Genomic DNA, 27,991 nt, shown 5'->3' with positions numbered 1-27,991 from the left:
AGATAATATAAGGAAAGTGTCTAGTACATGACCTTCGAGGAATAATTTGTTTTGTTATTTGTTTAGAGCTTATTTACTATCCACAAGTGTTTTCTTATACTAGAAATAATACTGAAGTTATACAGAAAAAAAATGCTGTTTTCAATACTAGAAATATAAAGGATCGTCCGATAAGTTTTTCCTTCCATAAGACTAATTTTTTTCGAGTTAAAAACATACCAGTCAACGCGAAAGCATCGACTTAGTAAAGAACAATGTGACTTCCATCCATTTTCCATCCACAGTCAGACACACAGGCACGGAGAGACAAAAAATACAGGGGAAAAAACACAATCACAATAAGTCAGAGTAGAATGGGTCATCATGTAGAAAAATGGCCTTAAAAAGTTGAGAAAGGGCTAGTTCGATCACAAGCTTTGAGTTCCAGTATCTACTCTAAGGTCTCAAACCAATCGAAGGACAACCTGACACCTGTCCGATGCTTTATGGGCCCAAAATCCCGCGTGGCATGGGGCCAAATTTTCATGACAACATTTTAATCAAAAGAGCCAAGGCATATGCCACTCGGGGAGACACGGTAAATGTAGAGCAGAGGTAAAAGCTCTTAGTTATGTAGATAATCTATATAAAACAGAGGCTTTACAATGATATTCTAAAAAAAAGGCGGCATTTTATACCTTCCTGAAACCATTGTCTTGCAAGTATTTTTCATCTGTATGATTGAAGGGCAAAACAGTAGCTTCTTTGAGTCCATGTTCCCTACATCCCAAACCTCCATTTTTTCAGGAATTTCCAATATATATATGTATATAATTGAACTCCAAAAATGAAGTCCTTGCACTCATCATTCAATTAATTTCGTTTAGTCATGTAAGGACGGGTCCCGGGGCTCATGCCCGCTCAAACCTCTCCGACCTCATTTCTGTTATTATAAAATATGGAAATCAAAGAGTCATTGTTAAAGAGTATTATAATATTATAAAAGAGTCAAAAATCAAAATATCCTAATCAAGTATTTAAAAATGGCGGACAAGTCACACCTTGTCGAAATCAGTCATACAATGATATTCAAACTGTACGATTTGCAGGCCTTAAGAGATATTAAAGATTTTTAAAGAGGATATTAAAGATTTCTACCTATCGTTCAGTATACTATATCAGAAGACCAGATGAATCCAGGGGCACTAATCCCCAAAAATGAGAGGGGGAGAAAGATGTTTTCAAAATTTTTAGATGAAGATACAATTTTTTTTCGAAATCCAGTAGGGGAAGACACCATTATTTTTTCAAGAAAATAGTGAAAACGATGTTTTTCAATATATACGGGACAACTGCCCCCATCCCCACAGTTGGCACTGCAAGATGTCTATCTCTATAGTCAACGTCGAGATGAAGTTCAGGATGCAAGTTCCAGGTTGCAAGTTCATAAGTTGCAGAGTTTTATAAATCATGTAGTTATATCAAAGCAGTTTGATAAAAAACGAAAGAATAAAAAAAGCTTTAGATTCATTTTTCCAACAGGTAAATGTTAGGGGTATAACGTCTGGAGCTCAAATCATTAACCCTATTCAAGAAAATAAGGAATTATACAAAGCTTATTAAAGTAAAGTGAATGCAATTCTAAGAAATAAAAAAAGAAACATCTTGAGAAAAAGTGTAAGGAGACAGAAGGATACCCTGAGAAAATTTGAGGACGAATAAGATAAGTAATTGAATTAAAGTAGCAACTACAACGGGAGAAACATTAACACGGGACTCCCACCGCATCAATAAAGTTAATAAAAATATCAACAAAGGTAATAAACCGTTTTCTTCGCATAAATTTGTTGATTTTATTGCTGTCGGAAAAAAGTTGGGCGTTATTTAACCTTTTCAAGAAAGTCCAAAAAGTTAAGCCACTAGCAGAAGACCTATAGAAGATTTCAAATAAACAACACACAAATAAGTGTCTGCATATATAATAGTGTATACTTGTTCAAATATTAAGCTTGGTAAAAAAAATAAGGGCTAGGAAAAAAAAAATCATCCAAGCCTTACACATTAAAAGGAAAAACAATACTTAAGAAAATGGTTTTCACTACTCCAAGTCTAATCAATTTAGTTATTTACTATGAAAAACTACTGTAAACAAAAAGGTGAAATTCTTTTGTGAGCAGGACAAACTTTACGGAGCCCAAATTCATGAAAACTTTGTGCAAATGTTTTCATCAGGATGCAGGTGATTGTTACGTGATTGGGAATGTTTGTTTACTTAAGCAAATGTTTTCTTCAAGATGCAGGTACAAGTAACGTAATATGGTTTGTGCTCTAAGAGATACATATGTATGTTACAAAATAGGGTTTTGTTTACCCATGCAAATGAATTGCACGTGTATGTTACACAAAATGGGTTTGTTTTCTTCACATTTTCTTTGGATGTTACGTAATAGGGAATGTATTCTTAAAGAGGTTTTTCAAGACATTTTTCTTTAAGACGTTACAAGACATTTCAAGAATTTTTTAAGACATTTTTCTTCAAGTAGTTTTTCAAGATATCTCAAGATATTTTTAAAGACATTTTTGTTCAAGACGTATTTTTGAAGACGCTTCAAGATATTTCAAGACTTGTTTCTGACAGTGTGGTTGTTTGTGTCTTTTTTCCCACTGTGTTTTTTTGTCTCTATCCCCTGCCTGTGTCCCTGACTATGTGTGCGCCCGTGTGGTTGTCTGTGTGTTTTTCACTGTGTTTTTTTGTCACTGTCTTCCTGTCCGTGTGTCTGACTGTATTTGTGTGTGCCTGTGTGTCTTACTTTGTGTGGTTGTTTGTGTGTTTTTGTATGTGTTTTTCCTTCTCTCTTTGCCTTTTTGTCTGACTGCGTGTGTATCTAGGTGTCTGACTTTGTTTGGTTTAGTGTGTTTGTTTGTTTCCCCCCTGTTTGTTTTTGTCATTCTCTCCGTGCCTGTGTGTCTGACTGTCTGTGTGCCTGTGTGTCTGAATTTGTGTGGTTGAATATGTGCGTGTGTTTTCCCTCTGTGTCTTTTTGTCTTTCTTTACTTTCCTGTGTGGCTGACTGGGTGTGTTCCTGTGTCTGACTACTATGATTGTGTGTGTGTTATTTTCCTCTGCGTGTTTTTTCTCTCTACCCGTGCCTGTGTTTCTGACTGTGTGCGTGCCTGTGTTGTTGTGTATCTATGTGTTTTTCCCTTTGTGTGTTTGTTTCTCTGTCTCCATGTGTGTGTGTCTGACTTTATTTTGTTGAGTTTGTGGTCCTTCTTTGTGTTTCGTCTCTTTCCTCGTGCCTGTGTGTTTGTTTTCTCTCTGTGCCTGTGTGTCGGACTGTGGGTGTACCTATCTGTATTACTTTGTGTGGTTGAGTATGTGTGTGTGTGTGTTTTCGCTTTGTTTCTCTCTCTCTCTCTCTCTCTCTTCGCCGGTGTTTCTAACTCTGTGGGCATGTGTGTCTGACTTTTTGTTTTTGAGTGTATGTTCCTCCTGTGTGCTTCTGTCTCTCTCCGTGCCTGTGTGGCTGACTATTTGCCGCCTGTGTGTCTAACTGTGTGTGGTTGCTTGTGTGTGTCTTTTCCCTCTTCCGTGTCTTCTTGTCTGACTGTGTGTGCTTTTGTCTCTGTCTCCGTGCCTGTGTGTCTGACTGTGTATGTGCCTGTATGTGGTTGTGTGTATCCCTGTGTGTCTTACTTTGTGCGGTTGTGTGAGGGTTTGTGTGTGTTGTTCCCTCTTTGTGATTTTCCCTCTCTCTCCGTGCCTGTGTGTGTGCCTTTGTGTCTGACTGTGTGTGTGCCCGTGTATGGTTGTGTGCGTGTGGTTGACTGTGTGTCTGACCTTACGTGGCTGTGTGTGTGTATAATTTTCCCTCTATGTACTTTGTCTCAATCTCCGTGCCTGTGTGTCCGACTGTATGTGTTCATGTGTGTCTGACTTCGTGTGTTTGTGTTTATCCCACTTTGTGTTTTTGTATCTCTGTGCCTGTGTGTCTGGCTGTGTGTGTGCCTGTGTTTCTGACTTTGTGTGGTTGTGTATGTGTGTGTGTGTGGCTCCCTCTGTATATTTTTATTGCTCTCCCCGTGCCAGTATTCAGTCATTGAGTGTCACAGGATGGGAATCGCCTTTAAAAACGTCTTCAAAACATCTCGAAGAAAAAGGTCTTAAAAGTGTCTAGAAGAAAAAATGCCTTAAAAATGTCTTGAAAACGTCTAGAAGAAAAATGCCTTGAAACGTCTTGAAAAACATCTTGAAGACGTCTGGAAGAAAACATTCCCTATTACGTAACAACCAAAGAAAGTGTGAAGAAAACAAACCCCTGTTACGGAACATACAGATGCATTTATTTGTATGAGTGAACAATACTCTATTATGTAACGTACACCTGCATCTCTTAGGAAACAAACCATATTACGTAATTTGCACCCGCATCTTGAAGAAAACATTTGCTTAAGTAAACAAACATTCCCAAATACGTAACAATCACCTACATCCTGAAGAAAACATATGCATAAGTAAACGAACAATCCCCTATTTTGTAACATGCACCTGCGTCTTGATGACTTTTTTTAAAAAAGTGTCCGGCTTGGGATTCGAAGGGACACCTGGCCGGTGTGCAGGGGGGCATCATTACTCACTTTACCTTCAACGTGAAACGGTTGATGAAGTCAAACAGGCTGTACGTCCTACTCTGGTGACCTTCTTGTAAAGCTACTTCCATACCAGTCACCTCCATTACTAATAAATGCTTCCGAGAGCAGATTTTACCAAGGACTTGAAAGAGAGCCTACGTTTGTGTCAATCCTAAAGTAAAAGGTGCCGAGTCTAGCATCTTGAAGAAAAAATTTGCTTAAGTAAACAAACATTCCCGATTACGTAACAATCACCTGCATCCTGAAGAAAACATTTGCATAAGTAAACAAACAATCCCCCTATTGTGTAACTTGCACCTGCGTCTTGATGATGTTTATAAAAAAAAGTGTCCGACTTGAGATTCGAAGGAATACCTGGCCGGTGGAAAGCAGAAGGGCATCACTACTCACTTTACCTTCAATGTGAAACATTTGATGAAGTCAAAAAGGTTGTGCGTCCTACTCTGGTGACCTTCTTGTAAAGCTACTTCCATACCAATCACCTCCATTACTAATAAATGCGTCTGGGAGCAAATTTTACCAAGGACTTGAAAGAGAGCCTACGTTTGTGCCAATCCTAAAGTAAAAGGTACCGAATCATGTGACCCACTCCATTCTACATCGATATTTCCCAGCCCTTTTAAGGTGAAAGAAACGTTTATGTATTATTAATTTTCGCACAGGTCTCTACTTCCCTTGACTATAATTCGTTCGGACGTCTGCAACGCCGCAGAATTACTATGTACTTAATGCGGTTATTCCACATCTTTGTCGAGCGCCTTGATAAAAGAAGTACGATTCTCGATCTTCTATTAGTCGGCTACCGAAACACCTTCGACCAACCGTATTCACGATTCAATAGACGAATTTATGCACTACGGGTGCACAAAGGCATATTCACCTCTTAGTGATCACTTTTTCGCAAAACCAATGCCTGCATTTTTATAGCGTTTTCTCGGGAGACAATCATTCAGAATGGGCAGAGCTTAAATGTAGCAGTTTAGAGCAGGGTTACCAACTGCCGAGTCTAAATAAAATGCAAATCAAGGCAAAAAGTGATTTTGCTAAAAAAGAGTGCAATCAAAAAATTTACACGAGTATCCTCTCTGAGGTAAAAAAAGAGTGCGTTTCACCCGAGAAGCGTACAAATTTTCAAACCTGTACCTTGGGTTAATTATACTTCTGACGAAGTTGCCAACTACTGGTGTTTCAAGCAAATGAAAACTGACACCGAAAAGAGTGATTTTCATTCTTCCGCGTTCTCTCTAAGGTAAAAAAAAGTGCATTTCACACGAAAAGTGTGCAAGTTGGCGATCCTGCTTTAGAGGGCACCGAAGTCGCAACTTTGCTATTTTTAGCAGCAATAAACCTCACCTAAGAGCTGAATAACTGAAGGACCGCAAAACTTTTATTGATAACTTGTGTTGTGACTCGAAGTCGGCGATGACTGAGCTTAGACCGGGAAAAGATACTTGGCGCCTCGTCGTAAGGGATAAAAATGAAGCTCCTGCTGTAGCTGATGTTATAAAATCTAAGGACAAATCGCCAAGACTACAGCTAAAAGTTCAAGTGTATTATAGAATTGCCCGTTTCATTCCTGCCAGTGTTACTGAAGGTCAGTTGCAGAACTTGATAACTAACTGCACCGAAGTCTCCCGTATTGGCGAAACTAGGTCCTACAAGCTTCGTTTTCGCCGAGAAGACTTATTAGCAGCCATTTCCTCGTCAGTAATAATCGAGTGTGGTATATTACGGCAAGGTTTGGTAAATGAAATTCGTCGGAAAACAACCGAGGTTTCGCGAAGGTGCTTAGGCAGCAACAGGCTAAATCAGCAGCTGAACTATCGAGTAAAGCCACAAGTGATCCTAATTTCGTAGGGAAAGTGCTCAAAAGAAATAATTCAAAAACCTATAATGCTGTCAAAATTGCCAATTTAAAAATGACTGCTTATAAGCGTGGAGTTAATATTTATGTCATCAAATCGATACGTGATATGTATAAAAAGCTAAATGGCAGAGTCAAGGTCACTATCTCAACTGGTATGATGGAACTCACTCCTTCAATTCCAGTAAAAAAGGGTATTAGACAGGGCGCTGTTACTTCTCCGCCCCTGTTTAATGAAACCATCATTGTGCCATGACAGAATGTTCTAACCACATGTATATTTATAGGTATTGATGTTTCACTAGCTAACTATGCGAAAGACATCCTTAATATTAGTAGAAAAGGCCTTGGAATTGAGGAAAATTTTCGGATTTTCGGTAGGAAGTATAAACATATGTGTCTTCGATTTAATGAGAGTAAGACTCCGAGAGTAAGCACCTCTGAATTTGTCCTTCGTTGATAATGTGTTTGTTCTTACATATAATTGCCCTTATTTGTTTTTTTTTTTTTTTTTTTTCTTGTCAGTTCTTCTTTGTTTTGATTTTGTTTGTAAGTTTCATAATTTATTTGTTTATTTTCCTTAATGACTATTCATAGATGCTATTATTTTGAATCATTAAATGCAAGGATCATTAACACAAGTGACTCGTTTACAGGACCAGGTCCCTTTCTTCATCTGTTTACTATTCAAATCACTCCGTTGTATGCAGTAATATCCGTCTATTTATTAGATGAATAGGAACGAAAATGACGCTCAACCTAAGTTCCTGGCACAGTAACTGTATATTATAAAAAGACAAACTTTCAATGGATTCTAGTTGGTTGAATTCCAGCAATGAAGATTACTTATTAAAATCGAAATTTTCGTCAAATACAATTAGAAAAGCAGAAAATAAAGATTTAACTGAAAGAGAAGATACGACGATACAGGATATTTTAAAAACTAAATTATAAAGTAGGTTTTTTTTTCTAGATAGATAAATAATGGTAAGCAAGACTGCCTCCAGGAGGGAGGGGGTTACCGAGATTTACCCTCCCCCCCCTCCAAATTCTTTTCAAACACGAAAAATTATAAAAAAATGCATATAAATTAATTTTTAATGCGTTTTCAAGTTTCCTTTGTACCCCCCCCCCCCCAAAAAAAAAATCATGGATAGACCTCTTAATGGTAAGAATCTCAGGTCAACTGTTAACAGTCAATTCAGTCTCAAGCTTCATTCATTATTGTTTCAACAAGTCAATTGCCATGGAAACAAGTTTCTGCGGCTGTTGTTCACACTGGACATATTTATTTTGTTTAGATTTTCAATATGTTTGGCCAAAACTAATTAGCTCCAATTATAGGAGATCGAAAGCAATCTGCACTATATAGATCAATCAGAGGCTGAGTGAAAATCATAATAAGTATTATTAACTACAAATCAGTATATGTACAATTTAAAACCCAATACTAAAACATTAATATGGTCAACAGAGGAATTTAAATTCTTCCCAGGACTTATTTCATTTCAATATAATAATTTAGGGGTTTAGGCAGTAGCTATAAAGACCTGCAAAAACTCGCATAAGAAGTTTAACTGCCCATCTAGATTTCTCCCCCCCCCCCAACCTGGAGGTTGCCATCCTTTAGGCAAAATGATATAGTGAGTAAGAAAAAGCTTAACACCAAATTCAAAATTCCCCATCCTCTTCTTTTCTTATTAATTAATAGATGTCAAACAGATAAGTATACAAATACACAAATAAAAGTTTTCGATTAATGGATAACCATACACGAATTAACATCTGATACGATAATTAGGCCTTAATGACAAGGCCGTATCCAAGAATTCTATTCATGGGGGAGGGCGGGGGGGGGGGCTAAAAAATAAAAAAAAAACATTAAACTTGTATTTTTTTACATTTTTACGAGTCGGACAAATATTAAGTGCGGGCAAGCCAACAAACGAGTCGGACAAGTGTTGACGTTATGAAACGATGCTTTAAGGTCTGTATGGTATGTATAGGCCCATTCACAATAAGATTTTGTTTAAACCAGATTTAAGTAACTATAATTCGAACCAATCAGGCTGTTCATAGCAATTTCTAATTAGATAGAAAATTTCAATGAAAAATTGTGATTGGCTTAAATTAGCACTAGCTAAATCTCAGTATTGATAAAATCTCATAATGAATAGGCCTTAAATAGTAAAACTATTGCTATTTGCAATGTAATGCAGGTACATTCTCAAGTTTCAAGGTTCAAAATATTACCCGCGCAGGACTAAATATTCCAATTGTGCGTATTTCTAGTTTGATGAACATAATAATTTTAGTGGTAAGGAAGGGAGAGGGAGATTTGCTCCAGAGGAGGCTTTCAGCAAGTTCTCTCTCATTCTTTTTCCAATTATCAGGATTACCTCTTACCTCTGTACCAATAAAAGTAGGTCGTATGTAGAGACTAGATGCTTCTGAGTGGGGAACCCATTCTTTGTCCATGGTGACCAGACGTTTAATACATTCAATAAGCTCATTGCCATGAAATGTGGGCAGGGATGATCTCTCTGCAGTTCGGATCATTCTTTCCATATTACAATCTGGTCTGAATAGCCGAATATTGCCATCTACACCTCTAAAAGCTTTCATTCCTTCAAAAAGCTAGAAATATAAACAATTAAAATTGAATAGTACAACAAATTTATACAAAGACGCGGCGCGGCTTCTAGGGAATAAGAAAATAATGATTTCTACATAAGAAATCATTTCTACATAAGGAGTGACTTTTGGACAATAATTTCCGATTTTCCAATTTGTCAAAGCTGTTTCTTATCCTTTCTGCCCTACACCTTGACTTCTGGTTTGTTTTGCTTAGTTAACGATACATTTTACTTACAAACTTGAAGGCTGAAAAAAGATCCAAAGTGATTTTACTTCCTAAAGCTTTTGTCATTTAGAGCCTTTCTGTGATTACTTTGAACAATTAGTATCACCAAGGTTATGTAACTTTTCACTTCCTCAGCCTTATTTACTGAAATTAAGCTTTCGCGAAGACCTGAAGCTGATACTAATGAAGATTAGGTACAATATGAGCTTCTTCATTACGCGCCATTAACTTTAGAAAATAAATGACTGACAGGAAATAGTGGCCGTTATTTATTTTTTGTCGTGAGGGAAGAAGTCTCACAAGGCACAAATGTTGAGAAAACCGGCCAAAAAAAAAATAGTAAAAAAAAGAGTCAGGAAAATAAACTAATTTTCTTTTACACTATTTCATCCCTTTTTTTTCATATACTGATAGAAGTATCGCATGTCTAAAAGTTGAACCACAGGGATGGAGGTAATAATAGCTCCTAAGAAGTAAGATCTTTTAAATTCGACTTCCAAAGCTTAATTACTGAGAGCTTTTGTAAAAATGTTTACCACACAAAGTTGCCTACATCAAACGTCGGAAGAAGACTTATTCTTTGTCTGTTTTGGAAACACTACTGCAGAATAGCCCTTCAGGTTAATTTTCTAAAATCTCTTTTGCAGTTAACCTAGAAAGAATATTAATTTTCTTTAATTCCTGATTCATCTATATTCCCAGAGAGACTAAAAACCTATGGAGTCTCAGTGTAATCCAGAAATTAAGAATTCAGTTCACATAAATGAAGATACTATGCATTTTAACCATACGACGAAATTTACAAACCAATTTTCTTATACGAGGTTAAAGGATTCGTTTTAAGAATATATCAAATCCTTAAAATACATATTTTCGAAAATCCAGATACCCCATTTTCTCCCAATTTTAATTTCAATGCGGCATGGGTAAATGAGGAGTTCGTATCAGTTATGAGATCAAAAGGTTACAGGACGATAAAAAAGATAGCAAATATATAAGATTGGGTATGGCACATAGCGATAGATTTCCATAGGGGAGAGGAGTGAGCACACCTTTATGTAGCCATGGTCCTTGTAGCTTTGAAGTTTTAAATATATATGTATATATGCTAAAATATGAGGTAGTGTTCAATCTTTATCCCGTTTTTATATCACTTTTGATCTTAAATGGTGACCCTACAATTCAAAATACCAAAAAATGATTAAGGAAGAACACGATTTATTTGTATTTTTGTTTATGAAAACGTCAATGAGAATTAAATTTTGAAATCAGTCCCCTAGATTTTGTTATAGATTGAAGGAGGGGAGTTGAAGTCATTGATTCAGGAAGGTAGGTTTTCTCAAAATTAACAGTTTTTGCGTTTTTACGTGTTCGCTTGTTTTTGTAGCAAGTTTATACGCCATGAAAGTTCAAAGATTGCGTTGAAATCTTTCAACAGACCTGTTGAAAACACATCCGTAAACAAAATCTTTCCACTCAATACCATGTTTTTAAGTTTAAACGCTTGAAGGGAACATGTAATTGAGAAAATGACTTGATTTGATGTGAACAGTTGTAGTAGAGAAAGAAGTAGAAAATTCGGCGGCCTTGCGAAAAGCTATATACCGAAAAGAAAATATATGTAAACAATAAACTACATAAATCGAACATACACGAGGCTTATCCACAAAGTAAGCAATAGAAACAAAATAAGTACAGTTAGAGAAACACTGTTTATTTCAGAAAGAAAACAAAACAACTTAACTATCTTTCTACATAACTTTCACCAATTTATTGTCAAGACGCCGTACAAGTTTTATTCATCACAAAATGTTGCTAACTTTGTCACCAGCCATGTGATAATATGTTACGAGAAATAGCAAATGTTACTGAGCTTATGGTCCAAAAAAGAGCGTTTTAAGCACAAAAAGAGACTGGAGCCACAAACAGAAATATCTAGGATCTATGGAGGGTGGTCAAAGTGGTTCAAGCCACAGTATTGGAAGCGTCGTGGCGTCCTATTAGTAGTATGATGTCGGTCATGGTTTTGCAACCAAAAGAAAAATACAGTACACAAAAACTAGTGGCACGTTATGGTGAGTGGCTATAAAATAGCAGAAGCTGCACAAAAAAAGCCAGTTTCGGTCATTTTACAATAAACATATTCTTTATCTGTAATTGTTTTGTTTTTATTCCAAAAGATAACTTACTTAGTCAATACAGCTCTTAGAATCTTTTCCATCAAATCAAGAGGTTCTGTTATTAGTCTAAGTTTAACTTGGAAACGTTGGACAGAAAAAGCGGTAGTTGCATTCTTCTTCGTCTCCAAACCATGCTTTTCAATAAAGATCCGTAACTTATCAAATTATACCTAGTGACTCAAATTAATTCGTTTCATTCTCGTTTTCTAGATAAATCAAAAAAAAGGTAAAGGATACGGCATTAGACTTTACAGTCTCTACCGGCGCTGCTGATCTCCGTTTCTTGGCCCTTCAGCCAGGAAGTGAATGGGGGTTGGGGGCCAACCCTCCTGTGCTTTCGCACACCCTTCCTGTTTACCTTCCCCAGATTTCTCCAGGTACCCATTTAGAGCTGGGTCGACTCTGGCTAAGCTTACAGAGTCACGCCACTGACCCCCGTCCCAAACTGAACAATTGGATACACTGGAATTCGAACCCACGTCCTCTCAGACAAAGGATCCTGAATCCAGCGCACCAATCCACTCGGCCAGGACGGCTCCAATATAAGATAAATGGAATAAATATAGATAAATATAGATGAATGGAAGGGGAAAAGTCCAGAGTAGCGAAAGTAAAGGGAATCAATAGGTGCTCTACATTATTTAATTCGACCAAGAATGCCTTGTTTAATTCTTGCAATTGCTTTCTTCTCTCCCACTCGGTTGAATATATGTGTAATAATAACATTAAATACAATATACATATATATATATATACATATATATATATATATATATATATATATATATATATATATACATATATATATATATATATATATATATATATATATATATATATATATATATATATATATATATATAAACACGAATATTCAATCAATAAATTAGATTTTTGGTAACTCTTAACAAATACACCCATATTAGTTGGAACTACTTTGTTTGTGTTATTTTTATGAGTTTAAAGACTTTATAAATTACTTTAAAAATGTCCTCAAACATCATATGTTTCCGATTTAAATCCGAATTTAAGAACTAAGTTAAACTTTTAGTTTAAAACTTGTGCAAGATAAGAAAAACATAAAAAGAAAGACATGTGTAAGAAGATAAATACAAAAAAAAACGGAGAAGGTGAATTACGCGAGAAAAGCAATATGAATATAAGTATCGTATACAATAAATGCAGGCTAAAATATTTAGATGCCTTACCTCAACAGCGTAGTGTAAAACTTTGGCTCCAGGGTGAATTTGGAGATTGTGCAGTGGAGAAATAACTGGTTTTCCCCAGCCAGTTGTACTATCCCAGTTTACTTCCATCATGTGATCAGTAAAGTATTTCCCAAACACAAGTTTCGATGCATCAGGTTTTTGCTGAAGCTTTGACAAATCTTGATGTTTAACCTCAAGGTCTGAGAACTATAAACAAAAAACGTAAGATATATCTTCAAAGATGCCTTAATAGCCTAACATTGATGTTAATTTTGAAATAATATAACAGCCCTTTCTTGAAAACTGCGCCAATTATTACAGACAAACAAGAGTTTTTTAATATTTAAGGACGAAGACTAAATGTTAATTCCTGCAATAATTGGATCAGAACCTTCTTAAATCAACATCACAACTTAGCGTATACTTTTTATTCAGTTTTGTAAAGAAACAAGGAAAAGTGAGGTCTCGGAACATAGCCACTCAAAATTTCATAGTTTGTGCACCCTCCCTCATAATTCCCTGTAACCTTATAGTTTGCTGTTTGGATGACTCTGGCTCCAAATAGGATACAGCCAGCACGAAATGAGTCCTTTTTTTCCTATTTAGGATAACTCTAGATATGGACCTTAAAACGAACAGAAATTGGATTAAAAAAAAAATACTTTTCTTCTAATAAAAGTAAAGTCTTTCAGTGTTCTAATAAAACAAGCAGAAATTGCCCTGTGTATGATACGGGGTTACTCACCTCCCCTCTTTAGGCTAAAGTACGACAACTTTCCCTCAGCACTTTATGAAAAAATACTCTAATACAAAGGGAATGGGATAAAGAGTATTTTCAACAATGCCTCAAGAAGAAGAGCTAATTGATGCGCATTTGCTATAAAAACAAAATTTCCTGACTAACTATTTTGAACGACAATCGGCTAGCCAAACACTATCAGCAGCCACCTGACTACATTTGCAGGACATCTCTTTGGTTCAAACATATATCCTTAGAATGCTTTCTAAGTCACGGCTCCCTAAAACCCAAGGGTTCCGATGAGAGAATAAGTTATAATGAACTAAAATGAAGTCAAATGAGAAGAGATATGATATATGACATGTAGGGTTCCTTGAAATATGGGTAAAAAGGTTGAGAGATAAAAAAAGTAAAGGTAAAGAATACGCATTAGACTTTACAGTCCGTACCGGCGGTGCTGATCTCCGTTTCTTGGCCCTTCAGCCAGGAAGTGCAATGGGGGGCTGGGGACCAGCCATCCTGTGCTTTCGCACACCCTTCCTGTTTACCTTCCCCAGATTTCCCCAGGTACCCATTTAGAGCTGGGTCGACTCTGGATACTGCTGGGTTGAGAGATATACTGCTAGGGAGCATATGCTAAAGCTTTTTAATACCTCCTGTATTTCAGCATCTGAAACCTCAGTTCCACCAATACTGGTCTTCCCAAGGAAAAAAAAAATCACCAAGAATATTTTTAGGACCTTCAACTGGTACTGTTGCTTGTGCTGTTGATAGTGGTTGGACTACAGCTTCTGTGTTCAATGAGTTTCTGTATCACTTTATCTCTTCTGTACGACCAAGCAAAGAGAAGCCCCAGCTGCTCATTACGGACAGCTACGAATCTCACTTATAAGTTGAAGCCATCCAGGTAGCTAAAGATGACCACGTGATCATGTTAACCTTGCATCCCCATATGTCGCACGAACTACAACCAATAGATCTTGGAGTGTTGTGCACTCTGAAATCCCATTACAACAAGGCTTTTTTTTAACGTGGGTGTTAAAAATCCAGGTATTCCAGTTTCCCTATTTAAAATACCCTTATTTCTTGGTGTTAGTTCACCATTCATTCACCCCATCAAACATCAATGTAGATTTTCAAGGGAACATGTATTTAGAACTTAATAAAAATTTTCGTTAATGACGATTTTTCAGCTGTAACCAACAGACCAATGTGTGAGCCAACATGAGGGCCAAAAAACAAAGATATGACTTTATCAGCTCCGGAAGAAGGGGGGATGTAGCCTCTCCATGTGCACAAGTAACTTGTACTTCAAACCAGATCTGCTTGCTAAGGCCACATCCCAAAGCTCGTCAAAGAAAATCTACACCAATAGGTTGAACCAAAAGAAGTCTGCCAAGTACTGATGGATGCTCCTGAGAAGAAAAAGATTGAGGCACACGCTCTGATTGAAAAAACTACGAAGGTGAAAGACGATCTCACAAACCCACATCAAAAAGGCAGAAAACATAAGAAATAACTTCCTACTGAAAGTAGCTAGGAGGATGTTTCAGACTTTACTGGACCCACAGAAACAAATCCCGAAGAAGGATCTTCAGCAGAGACGAACGCTTTGTTTGCCACTTTAAACATTAGAGACTTTGTTTTGGTGACTGAAAAGGCAACAAAAAAGCAAATGATACAGTGTTGGTGAACTTGTTTTCAAACGTGCAGCAAAACAATTTCGCCGTTCTTGAATTTCATTCCTACTGATGCTTCGTATTGACATAGTTTAGCTGAAATAGCGGTTCTCATGCAAAACCTGAGCCTTTAGGACACACTGAAAGACAGACAGGACACTTTGTGTTTTACCCTAAACTATCATCATTCAATACATTATAAACACTTGAAAGTGTATTCATTTGTTCTCTGTTCTTCAGTATTTGAAGTTTAACAGCTGAGTTTTACATTGAAAAACGAATGTCCCATTTATGGAGCCCCATCCCATTCTTCGGACATAATGGGGGTTGTGAAAATAGCATTTTTCTTAAAAAACAGATTGAGGTCATAGTTTGAAATTGTGAGGATAACTTTATAAACTAATATAAAAAATTCTGTGAAATCACTACTTCCTCATAATAAAACATCAGGAAGTTAGACACATGGACAAAAACTTGTTCCAAGTATGGGGTCTTTCCCCTAAAAGCAGTAAAGAAAGTACTAAAATAAGAAGTTATGCTTACCTTAAATGATGAAACACTTCGTAACGTAGCAAAACCATGATTCTTTATACTTTTCAGCAAGACAAACTGCAAAAAAAACTTTCATCACTACAATTGTAATAATTCAAACTGCACTAATTGTACAACGAAGTCTCAGTGGCACAGCTTAGTGCCTAACAGCTGAAATGACAAAAGAGGAATCCAAATACATGAGCAATTGATTTGCCCAAAACTTTAACTTTGAAACGACAAAAATATCTAGTCAAATAGAGAGCATATACAATTATGAAACAAATACTAATTAAATGCTAAAAAGAAAATTCGAAGAAGAAGAATTTCCAATTCTAAATATTTGATGTCATAAACTAAAGCAACTAGCTGAAAGAATTTAGCTGTTTTTTTTCAGCGAATCAATTACAAAATCGAAGTTTTTATTATGGAAGTAAAGAGCAAAGTTAAAACTTAAATGAAGAAAAAATGATTGCTTTGCAGATTCCACAAGATATATCTACAAAAACTAGCTTAAATAAATTGGCTCGTAATATTATCCCATATGCAGCAATTTACTGAAAACCGAGTTGCTTGGGTTTCTTAGAGAATCATAATTGATGCTAACATTTATTGATATCATAGCTGATGAAAGACTATTGAGAAACTTATAAATTCAACTTTTATTTTCTAGAGCCTAATCATTAATTTCTGATCCTAAAGGAGAACCTGTCGTTTTTAGATTGGTTTTGTGTTTTCACTAAAACGCAAGTTTTTAGAATTCTACAATTATTGGAAAACATCACAATTCAGTTTCTTTAAGCAAGTTGTGTAGATATGTCTTGCATAATCTATGAAGAAATAACTTTTGTTTGTTTCAACTTCTATCTTTACTTAAAAAAAAATGGCTTGTTTGAAATAAAATTTTGCTCGTTTCTAATTTTCAAAGATGCACAATAAACATTATAAAAAGACATTATTTTTATTTAGGTAATAAGACTAAACAAGTCAGTATGTTTTTTTGTTAAAATAGGATGTTAAATATGTATTTTACTTCCTACATCCCTTAAACTTTTCTATAAGATGTGCAACTCTGTCACATTACATAACAGCCCGAGGGCATTTCATCACCATTGTTTTTTATAGATAGCACATAAAAACTCAATCATTTTCATGGAAATTAAAATTTGGTTTCATTCGGCAGCTTTTCAAAACGTCTTTTCTATTTTTTACTTACTATGGGAGCTAGGACAGGAAGTATTCAAGAGGGGGGACTTCTAACTTCCAGTGAAGGATTTTCCACCATGGACACAATAATGGTACCATTAATATGCGTTCCAGCCTTCACACCCTAGGAGGAGCCCAACAACACTTCACAATGGAGTTGTTAAGACAAAGTCATATTAAAAAGCGCATAAACAGAGGAAGTAAATTTTAAATGAGCAAATAATCATCTCTCTAAAATCTTGCAGTGGATTCCAAGCCCTGCAGAAAAAAATAGAAATAGATAATGAGATGCATGTTAACTATGCAACAAGCGACTTTCCTCTTTTTCTTCACACGAGGGGGCACAACACCCCTAGTCAAGGGTTTTAGACCTTATAATTTGCATTTCCGGGCATTTTGACACTCATTCGGCGAAAATTGATACTTTGTGGCAGAAAACACAACTTTGATGGGGCAAGGTCTCTTCTGTTACATATAAAGATCATCATTTGCTGAATATTTATCAAAAGCTTGGTATCACTGCAGCATTCATGTCATTTTCAGCTGACGATTTATGAATAAAAATGGAGCTTGCTGCAGTATTCACGCCATACTTCAAAGTCGTTCTTCAACATATGTGGCGGGGAGGGGGGCTGAAAAGCTTCTGTTTAGGTTTTTATACTATGACAAATCAGACGGTTGGACGGCTCAGTTTGAATTTGTATTGTGTGGCAATTTACCCTCTTTGGTCAAATTTTTTTATTTTGTTGACCAAATCAGCAGAAGACGCCACTCTGCTGTGGTTTTCAAAATGGGGGAGTCAAAACCATCTTTTTAAAGTTGGAGAATGACAAATTGATTGACCTTCTTAGGATTTCTATTATCAAGCATTTTGACTTTTTAAGCAAAAACTGATGTTTGGTGGCAAAAAATGGCAGAAAACACAACTTCGCAGTGGCATGATCTCTTTTGTCAAACAGTTGGTGGTAACAGACTGTAAGTGGAGTGACTCCACACAATAGTAACCAAAACTCTAAAAAGGAAATTTTGATCAAACAGTTCATGGTAACGAACTGTAGTAAGGAGCGACCCGGCTCAATAGTAACCAAAACTCTAAAAAATGGAATTTTGATACCAATAGTTACATCAAAAAAATTCCATTTTATTGCTGATTTTAAATATACAAGTTTCATCAAGATTAGTCTTACCCATCAAACGTTATGAGCCTGAGAAAATTTGCCCAATTTTAGTAAATAGGGGGAAACACCCCCTAAATCCCCTTAAAAGTCATACAATCTTAACGAAAATCACACCAACAAATGCAGCGTATCAAAGAACCTTATAGTAGAAGTTTCAAGCTCCTATCTACAAAAATGTGGAATTTTGCATTTTTTGCCAGAAGACAAATCACGGATGCGTGTTTATTTGTTTTTTTTCCCATGGGTGATCATATCGACCCAGTGGTCCTAGAATATCGCGAGAGGCTCATTTTAACGGTAATTAAAAGTTATAGTGCCCTTTTTAAGTGACCGAAAAATTGGAGGGCACCTAAGCCCCCTCCCACGCTCATATTTTCCCCAAAATCACCGAGTCAAAATTCTGAGATTGCCATTTTATTCATAATAGTCAAAAAACCTAATAACTATGTCTTTGGGGACGACTTACTCCCCCGCAGTTCCAGTGGGAGGGGCTGCAAGTTACAAACCTTGACCTGTGTTTACATATAGTAATGGTTACTGGGAAGCGTATAGACGTTTTCAGGGGGATATTTTTGGTTTGGGAGGGAGAATTGAGGGGGGGGGGGTACGTGGGAGGATCTTTCGATGGAGGAACTTCTCATGGGGGAAGATACTTTCAATGAAGGGGGCGCAGGATTTTCTAGCATTATTTAAAAAAAATGAAAAAATAAATATGAAAAGTTTTTTTTCTACTGAAAGTGAGGAACAGCATTAAAACTTAAAACGAGCAGAAATTATTATGCAGATGAGGGGTTTACCTCCTTGTAATACCTCGCTCTTTATGCTAAGTATTTTTTGTAGTTTCAACTATTTATTCTACGGCCTTTGTGATCCAGGGATAATTCTTAAGGAATTGGGACAAAATTTAAGCTTTAGTGTAAAGAGTGAGGTATCGACGAGGGGTAAACCCCTCAAATACGCAATAAAAACATACGAATATAGAAGTTCATTACGTAAGTTAATTCGTAAGTTACGTATATTTTTTACTAATGAAAACGTTCGTAAAAAATAAAAAGTTCTGGTTGCCTTTTTAAATAATCAAAAAATTGGAGGGCAACTAGGCTTCCTCCCTCGCTCCTTTTTTCTCTAAATCTTCCGATTAAAACTATGAGAAAGCCATTTAGCCAAAAAAAATTATATAAAAAATTTCGTTTTAATTATTTATGTGTGGAGAGCCAAGATCAAAACATGTATTAATTCAAAAACGTCCAGAAATTAAATAAAAAAAAAAACAAATTTTTAAATGAAAGTAATGAGCGACGTTAAAACTTAAAACGAACAGAAATTACTCCGTATATGAAAGGGGTTTTTCCTCCTCAACGCCCCGCTCTTTACGCTAAAGTTTTTTACTGTTTTAAAAAGTAGAGTTAAGAGAAAGAGTTAAGAGAAACTTATAAAGAGCGGGGCGTTGAGGAGGAAAAGCCCCTTTTATATACGGAGTCATTTCTGTTCGTTTTAAGTTTTAATGTCGCTCCTTACTTTCATTTTAAAAAACTTGTTGATTTTATTTAATAACAATTAATAAATCAAAAGGATTGACTTTTTATGCTGATTCCAAATGACTTTTTATATGACTCCATAAATAAAATTCATCAAGTTTAATGTTAGTCATCAAAAGCTACAAGCCTGAAAAAATTGGCCATATTTTCGAAAAAGAGGAAAAACAACCATGAAACGTCAAACAATCTTAATGAAAATAACACCATCAGATTCAGCATATCAAGGAACCCTATTATGGAGGTTTCAAGCTCCCATCTACAAAAATGTGAAACTTTTTATTTTTGCCAGAAGAATGATCACAGATCTGTGTGTAATTGTCTGTGTATTTTTTCTTCCAAAATCAAAAATTGAAATTTTTAGCACCAAATTAAGGGACCAATGAGATTGGAGGACAATTAGCCCCCTCAGCGACCCTTTTCCCCCAAAGAAATCCGATAGCAATTTTGAAATAACCATTTGGTTCAGCATAGTTGAAAGGTTCAATAACTTTGCCTCTGGGGACAACACAACTCCTCGCAGCTTCTGCAGAAAGGGCTGTAAGTTATACAATTTGCCTGTTCCTTACATGTAGTATTTGTTATTGCAGAATATACAGGATTTTCTTTTTCTTTGGGGAGGGGGGGTATTTCCCACAAGGAAAATTTCTTGTGAGGAGGAAAGTTCCCAGGGGAAATTTTACTCATGGAAAATTTTCCAGGACTCATACATAGAAATCTTTTTGTTCGTCTTACTTTCTGTGGCTACTCAATTTGCACATGAAGTGTTCTAGTAGAATTGTCAGGGGGTAATTTTCCTAGAGGAGAGAATTGTTGGAGGGGGCTCACAGGAGGACTTTTCCATGGAGGAGAGAAATTTAACAGGACAAATTTTCCATGGAGGGGGGGGATATTGCCGGATTGATTTGAAAAATAATCACCAATTGAATAAAAAACAAATTTTTTTTCAAATGAAAGCAAGGAGAAATTTCAGCTAAGAAGGAATTGTCCAAAGGGATATTCTGGGGGATTTTATGCAAACATTTTTAGGGGGAGCTCCCACAGAGGGGAGGTGGGTTTCCCAGCATGATTTGAAAAACTATCAGAAAATAAATTAAAAACAAGATTTTTCAATAGAAAGTAAGGAAAGTATTAAAACTTAAAAATAACAAAAATTATTTCATTTATATGGGCAACAGCCTGCTCCTTCAATGCTTTAAAAAGGTTTTAAGTGCTCTAAAAAAGCTTTTTATTCTCAAATACAGACAGAATAATCTTGATTCGTTTGTTTTAATGTTGCTCCTTACTTTAGTTGAAAAAAAACTCTTTTTTTTTATTTACCTAAAAATGCAGTAGAGATGGGAATTTCCCCTCAAACAAGTCCTATCTCAACATCCTATGGCCAGCTTTTCAATACAACTTCTTCTAAGAAAAAAAAAAAAAAAAAGACATGTCAATGCTTCCCATGAAAAGTGATTTTCCTTGTTCAAAGTGGGGACTGTAGTTTTCCTGTAGGCCTAAAGGGTTTACAGTGATTGTGATTTCAAAGGTGGATTTTTATTTTGATTGTTCGCCATTTTTGACAGGGTTTCAGGCTCTTTTCCAAAATTGTTGTAGATTTGTTTTTGCAATAAACTTTTACTGTTAAGATTAATAAAAAACAATAATTGCTATTCTTGAATCAGCTACAGATAGCTCAGTGCATCTCATTAGATAGTTTTATCTTCAAACTTTTTTTTTACTTTTGGTTACTATGGGCCATGGTTTGCTCTTTACTAGGTTTCAGTTATAATATGAAAACACCATGCACCTTTTCATCAAACTATAATTTCTTTGACAAAGTTCAAAGTTTGACTAAATAACTGTTATTTGACACAACATAAATATCAAATAACATAACAGTTATTATTCCGGTAAATTTGGAAAGATACTGCCACATTAAGTTCAGAGGGTTAAGGAAGGTTGCCATAAATTTGCTCTTATTCATTAAAGCCCAATTTTGGATTATGAATCCGCCAAGATCTTCACTTCTCTGATCACACATCATTCTGCTCAGATTTTTGCTTTGGTTTAATCAAAGTACTAAGATCTCAGCCAAAGGTCTTAAATTTAAATTTGTCTGCCCAATTGGACATTAAACAGAGTGAAAAAATTGCTTGAACAGTATGATCAGAATCCTCATATTAAGAAAAAAAAAGTTTCAAAGGCCATCCAGGAAAAACTATATACTTTGAGCATACTATTGATTCAGGAGTACATGGAACGCCTTTATTGATGAATACTTAACTCGAAAATAGTGAGATTCATTTCATTTGGTTTAGGAGCATTATTGCCTACGTCGAGATCAGAAACAGACTTAAAGAAACTCTTGTAAACTGTAATATATGCCAAAAAGACAAAGATGAGTGATATTTACTTAAGAAAATAAACAATTAAAAAATATATTTTAAAAATGTCATAAGGAGTATTAAATTAATATTTATATTTGAAAGTTATTAGCAATATAGTAGCATGACTCTGTAAGCTCAGCCAGAGATGACCCTGCTCTAAATGGGTACCTAAGAAATCTTGGGATGGTAAACATGAAGGGTTTGTGTCAAGATAGGGTGGCTGGCCCCCAGCCCTCCATTTCACTTCCTGGCTGAATGGCCATGAAACTGAGAGCATTACGCCAATAGGGACTGTAAAACCCAATGCTGTATTCTTTATCTTTTCTTATTAGAACTATATAAAGTATTCAACAAAGAAAAAAAAAACACAAATGGTACACTGCATCTAAATAACTAAATCAAGTATAACATAACAACTTTGAAATTTTCTCTTATTTAATAATCTTATTATTGCAACTAGGGCTTTAATAAAAGAAAGCTTAAGATCTGTAGGCCACATATTATGGATGAAGGATGACTAACTTCCAAATATTGTGGTTTTTGGCTATCTGGTTGGGGCCAAACCAAAATCAGGTTAGCCCAAATTTTGGGGTAGCATGAAGTCATAAAAAAGTTTAAAGGGAATGTAAATATGTAGAAAAGTGTAAAGAGTGAAGCTATGAATAGATCAGGGTGAAAAAAGAGTATGTATGGCTATTTTGGCCTAAAGCAGCTTGGTATGGCAGTGAGTTGTTAATAGCAGCAGTTTAAAGGAATATCTAAAAAGTAGTTTTAGACTATTCTGAGCCTGGCAAGATGTCCTTGAACTGAAAAAAAGTGTTTGCAGATGTATATCTCCTCCACCATAGCTTGCACAGGTTTCAATAAATTTATATAATGTTTTGAAAGATCTAAATTTCCAATAAAAGTTGTTGTTTCCATAGACAATATTTTAATTGTTGTAGCAACTTTTTCAGATACTTTAAAAGTCTTTCAGCCAATGCCTTGCAAATTAAAATTCAAATTATTGAACATAGTAAATATGTTGCACAAATAAGCTACTTTTACTAGTCTCTCAAAATGGTCGAATCTATCCTTGAATTGAAAACAGAATTTTAGAGGGTGGAATATTCATCAGGAAATAACAAAACTGGTCTTGTGGCTTGGAGACTTTTCGAATGTTTGCTTTTGAAAGCCATTATGAATTTCATTAATTTGTTGCATAATTCAGTAAGATTTCTGTTATTTAATGGTTGATATTTTATGCAGCTTGCAAACTTGACACAATGTTCCAAAGTTTCAAAGAATATGCAATTTATTTATATTAAAAAAAAAAAAATTCAACCCAACATTCAGTTCCATATTAATTTGGTATATTTACATTTTAAAGAAGTTACCAGATAATACAACTACCAACAACTCACTACAGCACCAAGCTGCAAGAGGCCAACTCAGGTTTTAAATCTTAAAGAAGTTACCAGATAATACAACTACCAACAACTCACTACAGCACCAAGCTGCAAGAGGCCAACTCAGGTTTTAAATCTTAAAGAAGTTACCAGATAATACAACTACCAACAACTCACTACAGCACCAAGCTGCAAGAGGCCAACTCAGGTTTTAAATCTTAAAGAAGTTACCAGATAATACAACTACCAACAACTCACTACAGCACCAAGCTGCAAGAGGCCAACTCAGGTTTTAAATCTTAAAGAAGTTACCAGATAATACAACTACCAACAACTCACTACAGCACCAAGCTGCAAGAGGCCAACTCAGGTTTTAAATCTTAAAGAAGTTACCAGATAATACAACTACCAACAACTCACTACAGCACCAAGCTGCAAGAGGCCAACTCAGGTTTTAAATCTTAAAGAAGTTACCAGATAATACAACTACCAACAACTCACTACAGCACCAAGCTGCAAGAGGCCAACTCAGGTTTTATATCTTAAAGAAGTTACCAGAGAATACAACTACCAACAACTCACTACAGCACCAAGCTGCAAGAGGCCAACTCAGGTTTTATATCTTAAAGAAGTTACAAGATAATACAACTACCAACAACTCACTACAGCACCAAGCTGCAAGAGGCCAACTCAGGTATGCATGCTCCTCCTTCATCCCAATCTATTTAAAGCCTTCCTCTTTACATCCTCCCAAGAAGTTTCAATTTCCCCTAAATTCTTCCTTCCAACCTTTTCCCATCCAATTTGGGTATAATTTGCTTTGTATTTGGCCCTAGATGGTTGGCCAAAAAGGATGATCTTTGGCAATCTGGCATCCTTCATCTGAAGAATATCCTAGCCATCTCAAACTTTCTCTCATTATAGCTTTAGAAAGCAGGATAGAACCATGTTTTTTTACATACCTTACTGTTGGACAGTCAGTCAAATGGACACCTAATACTATCTATAAACACTTTCTCTGGAAAATATTTAACAATGTTCCTCAGCCTTTTCAAGCACCCACATTTCAGACCAAATTTGACCACTGTTATGACAGTAGCTTCCAATATTCTAAACTTGGTTTGCAGACTTATCTTCCACTTGTTCCAAATATTTTTTAATAGTAAGAACCCTTGGCCTTTCTACTTTTAACATCTTCACTTCTCCCACTGTCTTTACTTGGCTAACAGTATTAATTAGAACAGTGAAGCAATGCACTAGATTAATCTTTTGTTATCCAACATCACCCCTTCACCTTTACTTTCCCCAGTCTAAGCAACTTAGTATTCTTAAGATTAATTTTGAAGCCTATTTGTGAACCTTGAGCCCTCAAAATTTCAATGAAACTATTCATTTTGCTAGCATTTTCATCTAGGACACTTCTTTTTTGAAAAAATAATCAGCATAGTCCAAGTCTAGGAGAGTTTTACTTTCTCATTTATTTCATGCTCTCCCATAGCCTTTTTGTGTTCCTCAGAACACAGTCCATAAAAACGATCCATATAAGCAGGGATATAACACAAACTTGCTTAACTGATTCAATACAAAACCTGCTATTAGGCTTGTTTCCTACCTTAAAAACAGTACTGTTAAATCCCATACATAGTGCTAATTGCCTTAATGTATTTAATTGGTCAACAATACAAGGATAGAACAATTCACTAGAGCTTTTCTATCAGCTGAAACAAACATTTGGTCATACTCCATAAAACTAAGGACTAAAGGGGCATGATGACTTGGGCACTTCTCATTGTTAATCTAAGAGTGAAATTTGGTCTATGCATTCTCTTCCCTTCCTATAAACTCACTGTTCTCCCCTTAGAACCTTATCTACAGCATCTCTACATCTAAAAAGTATCAATATACTAAGTAATTTGCTTCCTACAGTAACAATGCTAATGCCTCTATAATTGCCATGTTCACTTATTATTCTTATTGTGTTTATGTTTCTTATTGGTTTAATCAAAGTTTTCCTAAAATTGCTAGGTACTTCCTCTTTTCAAAAATCATATTCTTAATCTTCAGTAATTTATCTCTAATTTCACAACCCACATTCACTACTATTACAATAGTAAGTCAAGTTCTAGATGAGGTACTTTGGTTATCTTGGGATGTAGTTAAGCTACAAAAAAAATAAACTTTTAGGAACAGGTATACACCCTGAATTATACCCAGGGAACATCTTTTGAATTAACTACATCTTAACCTCTCCCTCTCTAAATGAAATGGGTATTTGACAAGCTAGGGCAAACTTGGATGCCTTAAACATTGCCTCATCTAAATTGACATGTCAAAATGGTCATGAAGCATAAAAAGAAGGCTTTCTTGAAGTATAAAAACTGTAAATGAATATACCATTAGAAGTAATTTTCAAAAGCAAGAAATAAGCTAAGGCAGATGTCTAGACACCTCATAGCAAATTACAAAGACAATTTGGCACCTGATATCAAAGATAACCTAAAGAGGTTCTGGAGATATACATCTGCCAAAGATAAGAGTGGACAGACTAAACCATTCCTGCTCAACCCAGAAGGTGAAAAGTTGAAAAATCCAGAGGACATTGCAAATTTGATGAACAGCACATTTGCATCAGCCTTCTCAGAGGACACCCTCAACAAGCCACCAGACCTTACCCCAAACTAGACCCCAGCAAAGCTAGGGTCCCAAATGGCATACATCTCTGGCTCCTTAAGGAACTTGCAGATATAGTATCTGAGCTATTCTTTCACTATCCAAGCTGTCCCTCAAACTAAGAACCTACCTTCAGACTGGTGGATGGCCATAATTGCACTGATATTCAAGAAGGGATCTAGAACTTGGCCAGAGAACCTCCAACCCATTAGCCTTACCTCAGACATAGCCAAGCCTATTGAATGGAAAGTCAATGACATAATCATAGAACATGTGACAAAGAGTGGCCTCTTTTTTAGTAGTCAGTAGGAAAGATATGTCCATTGAAACAAGTCTAATACAACCCCATGACTCTATAACAAACCTACTGGATTAGGGTTTTCCTGTTGATGTATTCCTTCTGGACCTCACTAATGCCTTCAATAAAATGTCTCATCATTACCTGATGATAAAGCTGTCTGTATATCAGATAGATAATGATGTCACCTAGTGGATCCATAACTTTCTATCTGATACCTCATATTATCACTGTATAAGATGAAAGAGGTAAAATTGTTAAATCTAAACCAGCTAATGTGAAGAGTGAAATCCCACAAGGATCTAAACTAGGCCCAACACTGTTGGGCATCAAACAGCCCAACACTGTTTAACCTCTATATAAATAACAAACACAATGTGGTTAAGAGTGGCTTAGAACTATATGCAGATGATTCCAAAGTTTTTGGATCAACAGCTTCCACCAAAAATTGCTCTTCTCTACAAGAGAATATCATAAACCTCTTTGTTTATGCAAACCCAAGCAAATTCAAAATCTTGCATTTTGGTTGAAGTAACCCCTGACACAGCTATCACACGGTTTACTCTGCAGGTGCTGATATTCTAATTCAGGGTACTGAGAAAGAACATTATCTTTGTGTACTCATTGATGACAAGCTCAAATCCCACAGTCATTTTCAGATGCACACTGCAAAGGTAAACAAGGGTCAGTGATGAAACACCACCCTAGAGTTATCAAGAAGCTCTATATTGCCTTTGTTTGCCTTCATCTTGAGCTTGATTTGACAATTGCAAGCATGTACTTCAAGCTTGATATAGTCATTTGAGAAGATCCAGAGCAGAGCAGTCATACTTCCTTCTGATAAACAACACATATCCTACAAGCAATGATTAGAAAAGCTAGGCCTCCCCACCCTACAATATCACAATAAGAGGGGAGAGAACATCCTAGCATTTGAGATAATGAAAAGGTACACAATCAAGCCCATTCTTGGTAAAAATGAATACACACCAGAATGCAAGGTAACCCCAAGTTAGTGCATTAAGATCTCTACCAAAAAAGCAAGAAATGTTTAACTTCTTCACCTACTGTATCATTCCATTGTGGAAATCACTAAGCAAATCTACTGCGTCTGCCAAATGGGTTGACAACTTCAAGGTTGGTGTCAATCATGACAGGAACAACAAGCCATGGAAGACACAGTAGAACAAGAAAGCAGCATCAATGTCCTGGGAAGGTATTTTGAAGCAACTACCTCTGCTTCTTCTCCCTCTAGAGGGCCCTGACCTTTGATGACCTTTAAAAATATGTGTGCTATAAAAGTGAAACTTTGTAAAATATATCTTCTGCTTAATTGGAGTACAACAAAATTGTTTTCAGCTTCATAACTTTGCTCAGTTCCATTTTATAAGGTTTTAAAGATATGCAAATATATTTCCTAAATTTTGAAAAAAAACCATTGTTATGGCTCAAAATTCTACTTAAATAACAAGAATTGCATTTTCAGAACTAAAGGCAGAGAAAAAGCACCTAGTAACTGAAAATTGAGGTAAAATATTGTTTTGTCAAAATTTCAATAGGTATAGAACTGTCATGTAGGCAAATTTCAGGGTCCTCTAGAGGGAGAAGGAGTGGAGGTTGGCACTTTAAAATACCTTCCTGGGACATACTT

The 27,991-nt window shown here is 35.9% G+C and overlaps 1 protein-coding gene across 1 annotated transcript in view; it reads right to left on the bottom strand.

Annotated features, from left to right (window-relative positions):
* Nucleotides 1–27,991, bottom strand: part of LOC136025152 (branched-chain-amino-acid aminotransferase, cytosolic-like) — a 48,150-nt gene that overhangs the window by 18,710 nt on the left and 1,449 nt on the right. The window contains exons 2-4 of the mRNA XM_065700908.1: nucleotides 15,709–15,774; nucleotides 12,748–12,954; nucleotides 8,903–9,133 (exon numbers count right to left, since the gene is read on the bottom strand). Coding sequence (XP_065556980.1) covers nucleotides 8,903–9,133; nucleotides 12,748–12,954; nucleotides 15,709–15,774 — 504 coding nt within the window. The remainder of the gene's footprint in view (nucleotides 1–8,902; nucleotides 9,134–12,747; nucleotides 12,955–15,708; nucleotides 15,775–27,991) is intronic.

The sequence above is a fragment of the Artemia franciscana genome, chromosome 3, assembly GCF_032884065.1.
Source record: "Artemia franciscana chromosome 3, ASM3288406v1, whole genome shotgun sequence".
Classification (NCBI taxonomy): Eukaryota; Metazoa; Arthropoda; class Branchiopoda; order Anostraca; family Artemiidae; genus Artemia; species Artemia franciscana.
The sequence above is the reverse complement of the archived record's forward strand: the minus strand, read 5'-3'. Positions and strand labels throughout refer to the sequence as shown.